Below are 5793 nucleotides of genomic sequence, written 5' to 3'. Positions count from 1 at the left end.
GATTCTGGTCCTTTCCCCCCTCTTCCTTCATGGCTCCATCAGACTGGATCTGGAAGGATTAATAAGGAGGTGCATCAAAGGAGTTATTTCTACAGCAACAACCATCCCAGCCTGAGAGAGACTCCTCCCAAAGGGGGACGCCCAGCCTTCCCTAGTCCATCTCAGCTCTCCCTCTGGAAACCCTACACAAGAAGTACTATGAGGGGGATGAAAGGGACCCGGGCCACCGGGCGGTTCCGGAGGTGCTTTTATGTCCGGGTTCCTAGGTGCTAAGGACGTGTCCAGACAGCTACCCTCAGCGCCCAGGTCGGCCCCATTCCTCTTTGCTGGGGGACGCATAGTCTCCTCCAGCGGGTCTCCCTCCACCCTCCTTGGGGGTACCCCACCCCAACGCCCAGCCCAGGGTCGTGAGTGAAATAGTGAAGCAACGGAAAACAGAGGGGTATGCGCGGCTCCTCCCAGCCCAGCGAAACAGTCAAACGCATCCGTCCAGCCCCAGAGACTAAATCACCCCCCCTAGTGCCCCCTCTCCCTGGCCCCCCACCACGTTTCCTCCCTCTCAATAAATAACCACCTTCTCCTCTTACTTAAGCCTTTGCCCAAGGGCATCAGGCCAGGGAGCTCTCCTCCGATGCCCCCAGGGGAGATTGGGGGAGGCAGTGCCGAGCTCAATTGGAGGGAGCTGCACTGCCCTCAGCCTCCCGTTTGCCTTTGCCCCCGGGGGGCTCCACCGCTCCGCCGGCCTTGCCCTCTCCTGTGGCCGCCCCAGCAGCCTCTTCTTTGGCGCCCTCGTGGGTTTTCATGTGTTTGGCCAGGTGGTCGCTGCGCATGAAGACCCGGCTGCAGACCGCACAGGGAAACTTCTTGGTGCCTGTGTGGGTCTGGAGGTGGCGCTGCAGCTCATCTGAGCGCGTGAAGCGCTTGCCACAGAAGAGCCAGTTGCACACGAAGGGACGGTCGCCGCTGTGCCAGCGCAGGTGCGCCTTCAGGTGCGACGTCTTGGCGTAGGCTTTCCCGCAGCCGGGGATGTGGCAATTGTGCAAATGCTTCTTCTTGCCCCCATCGGGCCCGCACGGAGCCCCCAGTCGTTCCGCCTCTAGGCAGTTGGGGCAGCGGCACACGGTCTGGCCTGAGCTGCGGGGCACTGACCGCCGGGAGCCTTTGGGCCGGGTTGCCCCGTCCAGACTGGAATCCAGCCCCTGGGACTCTGGGGCGGCAGCTTCCAAGGCCTTTGCCCCGTCGGGAGGCCCCAGGAGGTGCTGCCCTCCGGCAGCTGAGAGGAGGTGGTGTGGGTGTGGGTGGGGTGGCGGGGCACAAAGCTGGTGGTCTCCGACGTAGCCTCCCAAACCAGCCTGAAGCGCCCCCGGGTGGCCAGGTGAGGTCAGCGCGCCCTGAGTGTGGGGGAGGTCCATCCAGCTGGTGCCCGGATGAAGGTCCCACCACGAGCCATCCTCTGTACCTGGGTGAGTCGGCCGGAACCACGATTCATAATGGTGTGACATGTCCGGCTGCAGGAGCTTGGAAAAGGGTCCCGGGGCCAAGGGACTGTCGCTTTCCAGGTCCTCACAGGTTACCCGAGAGGAAGACCCCGGCAGCTCATAGCCCTGTGAGAAGTCCACCTCGGGGCCCAGCGGGAGGCTCTGCAGCTCTCCAGGCTGCAGCGGGGAGGGGTAGTCCCCGGCCTCCGGGCTCGTGTGGCCCTGGTATGTTTGGAGAGGCTGCAGGTCGAGACGCGGCGGGGAGGCGTGAGGGGCGTCCGTGTGCTGGCTGCCCAGAGAGCCGCAGACAGCGGTTAGCATTGCCGGGATCCTGGGTGGGGTGGGGGACAGGGACGGTCAGGGGCACCTCAGATGGGACCTAAAGGAGGAAAAGAAGACGTGAAGTGAGGAATGTCAACAGCTAGCTCACTGACAAATTTCAACCTAGATCCTCTCCCTGCAAAGTGCCCCTCTCTGGCCCCCAGGTGTAAAAGAGAAATGCACCTCTGAGTGGGGACTAATCATCAGTTAAGAGAATTTGGGAGTGTTAGGAAGGGTTGAGGATGGGAGGTTCTCAGCCAAGAGCAGAGGATGGTGGAAGTATACCTTGCTCTAGTTATTCCTTCTATGGGACCCAGCTTATCCTGGGAGTTGGGTGGGTCCAAGGCTGGTAGGTTAGCTACACCTACAGTAGTTTTTTTTTTTTTTTTTTTTGGGGGGGGGTTATTTTTATTTTTTAAAGGAGGGCGCAGCTCTAAGTGGCCCATGCAGGGATGGAACCGGCAACCTTGGTGTTAGTAGCAATGCTCTCTAACCGACTGAGCTAACCCGCTGCGGCTACAGTATAGTTCTCAAACCATCCCATCCCAACTGCCCAGACCCAGGCAACGAGCAGTGGCATTTCCCCCAGCAGACCTGCTGCCAGCCCAAATGGAGGATCTAGACCCATCTCTGCTTCCCTACTTTAATTCAGGACACACATGGGGGGAGCGAGGTGGTCTGTTTCTGAAACTCAAAGCTTAAGGTGACCAGACTTCCCAAAGCCCAAAGCAGATTCTGAGATTTTGGAAAAAGAGCCCTCATTCCATCCCAGAAGCATATTCAGTGAGGATGAGTATTTCACTGCTCTACTCCACCCCCCACCAGCTCCCTGTCTGTCCCCCACCCCTTTCCCTCAGGCAGGGACTTCACCTCCCTGGGGGTGCAGCTGCAGTGTCAGTTTCTAGGACTTCTCACCACCAGAGTAAGTTAAGACCCCTTCCCGGTCCGGACCCACACTAGTGCCAGCCAGCTCTCTGGCTGCTGCCGACGCCCTCCTCCAATGGAAGGGAGACCCAGATGTGAAGCTAGGAGGGGTCGGCTTCCCCAGAAAAGCCGTCAGGGAGAGAAGAGCTTACCAGCAAGCTCAGGAAGGTACAATTGCCACCGCTTTAGAGATGCAGGGTCAGAATGGGGGAAGCAGAGGATAACAGGGAAAGCCAGAATCAGATATTAAAAGGAAGAATTGCCCAAAGAGATTATATAAGGGGATGCATTCTAAGCATGGATCATTTTTAAGAGCTCCAGATGATTCTGATACGCAGCTAAGTGTTGAGAACCACTGCTTCAAGCCAACCCTCTTATTTTAAAAAAGAGGAGACTGAGGCAGTATTTGGAGAAGTCACTTAACAAAGACATGCATTTATTCATTCAACCCAACAAATATTTACTGTATGTACCTCAGCGAACCAGGTCTCTTCTCTCTTTCCCTGAATGGTTGGGAACCTAAAGACCTCCACACCTTTCTTGACCGCATATCTGTGACTTGAAGTTTCTCCTCTTATCGCCTCTCTCCCTAAGGCCTGGGAGCCCTGGTGCCCCAGGTGTGGACTTTGTGTCCCTGGGCCTCCTCTGATGGTGGAGGATGAGGCGCAGTAATTTAGGGCAGGGACTTCTTTCCACAGCTTCTTACCACCTCCTGCCTCTGGGACCCTGGAGGTGGCCCTGGTAGTCTGGCAGAGGGAGAAAGAGGGGGACTGGAGCGCCTACTCAGGCTCCTGCTGCCTCACCACAAGAAAGGAACAGGGTGAAGCAGCAGGAATGGAGCCTCAGGCCCAGGCGGGGCAGCCCAGAAGGGGCTGGGCGGGAGCAGTGAGGCCTGGGACCCTATAGCTTTGGCTCCTGGGAACGGCCCCGGGGGCTAGGGTGTGAGAAGGCTAACAGACCAGGCTCCACAAAGTGGCCTCTCCCGACACAGGAGAGGGAGCCCAGTCCTGGGACGCATGGCCTACCAACAAGGTTTCGGGAGGGAGACAGAAGAACGCGCACTCCCTGCTTCCCGCTCTCTAACGCGGGAAGGCGGCTAGAAACACCCTCCTGGCCCCTTCCGCCGGCTGCCTGTCCGGTTCCCCGGCGCTCAGGTGGTCAGGACTTCCGCGCTCCCGGTCCTCAAGGTCCCAGCGCTCCGGCTGTCCCGGTCGCTCCAGTTTCCCCAGTTTCCAGCCTCTTCGGTCCCTCCAGTCTGTCCCGTCCGCCCAGTTTTCACTCCGCCGGGGCTCTAAGCCCCTCGGATTACTTAGGATCACCTCCCCCGAAGCCAGAGGAGGCTGTGGAGCGTTCAGTGCGCGCATTTCCGAGAGGATCCGGAGAGCGCGTACCCCTCGCCGCCCCAACCCGGGCTCCTACCTCGAGGCTGCGCTCGGGCTCCGGGCACTGCTGGCTGGCGCGCTACCGGCGGGCACTGCTGGGCCCTAAGCGCCGGCGGGCTCTCCAGCGGCGAGGGGCAGGGGCCGAGGGCAAGCGGGGGACGCGATCCCACCCGGCGGCGGGTGGCGGAGGAGGGGCGGAGGGCTGGCAGGAGCCAGCGAGCGAGCGAGCGAGCGAGGCCAGCTCCGCCCGTGACTCACCCGCGCGCTCTGCCTTCATCCCCGGCCCTGCGCTCCTTTTTCCCCGAAATCGCGGCCCCGCCCACCTCACCTGCGGCCGCCTTTAACCCTTGCAGGCTCGGCAGGACCGGAGGCCCTGCCTGGCCCAGCCCGCAAGGAGGGGGCGGGCAGGGAGTGGGGGAGGGATCTCTAACTAGGTCGTCTCTCGCCCCCTCCCTCGCTCCTCCCTTGTCTCTCCATTCCCTGGGCGAGGGGCCCAGGCGGAGTGTTTCCCAGGTTTCGAGACCCGCCCCACCCGGTGGAAAACTGCCCTTGAGTTGGCTTGGTCTTGCGGAGACGCTGGACTCAGACCCTCGGGGAATAGAGGAGGGAGCGGGGACTGGTGGTGATACCTAGTCCCCTTAGGGCGCCGTTTGCTTCGACGGCCCTCGGCCCACCAGCGCTGTCCCGGAACTGAGAGGAAAGAAGGGAACAGGACTGAGCGCCAAGTATGTGTCCGGTCTACCCCCAGGCCTAGGCCGCGAGAAATGTATCTTGGCGGCTGCCCTCCTTCCCCAGTACCCTCGCCCCGCCGCTTCTCTCCACCACCACCACCCTCCCCCGTCCTTTGCTTTCGGTCTCTTTCCGGTTCTCCCTCTCCGGCCACTTGCTTTCTTTTTGAGTGACCTCCTCTTCTCTCCCCACCCTCTCAACTCCCCCACTTGCCGCCTTTGCCTGCTCCCACTCGTCTCCCAGGCCCCCTCAGCTCTCACTCTCCATCTTTCCTTAGGCAGCAGCCCCGGCGCCTCCTAAATCCACCTCTTAAGCAGCCCCGCCACCTTCGCCCCCGCTCACCCGGCCCTGAAAGCTGGGGCAGGCACCTGAATGGCCCTGAGAAGGGACACTTTTGTAAAGAATTGAGCAACCCCTTGCCACCATTTCTTCCCGATTCTCATCTGAATGTCTAAATCCAAGATTCTTAACTTTGGGGAAGGGTCTGGGATTCCTTTGAGAAAAACGAATGCGCATACACAGTGCAGCGTTCTGGCAAAATTTCAGGGCGTTCGCGGCGCCCACCTAAAACCTCAAGATCCGAGTTGGTTGCGATACCCAGCGCCCGTGGGTAGGGGAGTCCCCCCATCCGCGCCCCACTTCAGCCTGGCTGGCTTCCGCGCCCCGGTAGTCAGATACTCTTTTCCCGGTCGGTGTCTACCCGCAACGTTGACTCCCGAAGTGACCCTTGTCTTGTAGGGGAAGTCTGATAAATTTTCGTGTTTTTTTCGTTGCGCCAGTTGGCTTTCCCTGAGCACTCTGCCACGGGCTTTTTAAAATTTCGTTTTTGTCTTTACAGTTTATTTCGCACAGCCCAGCTGAAATTTAGGCTGATTCAATCTCGCCTCTACAGCCCCGATTCCACCACCATTGGTTTACCTGTTCTGCATTCTCATTTGCGACACACTCGAGGTTCAACT

The 5793-nt window shown here is 59.8% G+C and overlaps 1 protein-coding gene across 1 annotated transcript; it reads right to left on the bottom strand.

Moving 5' to 3' along the window:
* Positions 1-526: 526 nt before the first annotated feature.
* Positions 527-4368, bottom strand: SP6 (Sp6 transcription factor). Its single transcript, XM_019740581.3, has 2 exons — positions 4143-4368; positions 527-1857 (listed from the first exon to the last, which is right to left on the bottom strand). Exon 2 carries the CDS (start codon positions 1797-1799, stop codon positions 669-671), a length of 1131 nt encoding a protein of 376 aa, XP_019596140.3. The 5' UTR covers positions 1800-1857; positions 4143-4368; the 3' UTR covers positions 527-668.
* Positions 4369-5793: the final 1425 nt, after the last annotated feature.

This window comes from Rhinolophus sinicus, chromosome 12 (assembly GCF_057876585.1).
Source record: "Rhinolophus sinicus isolate RSI-liver-muscle chromosome 12, RSI-T2T, whole genome shotgun sequence".
NCBI classification, from domain to species: Eukaryota; Metazoa; Chordata; class Mammalia; order Chiroptera; family Rhinolophidae; genus Rhinolophus; species Rhinolophus sinicus.
The sequence above is the reverse complement of the archived record's forward strand: the minus strand, read 5'-3'. Positions and strand labels throughout refer to the sequence as shown.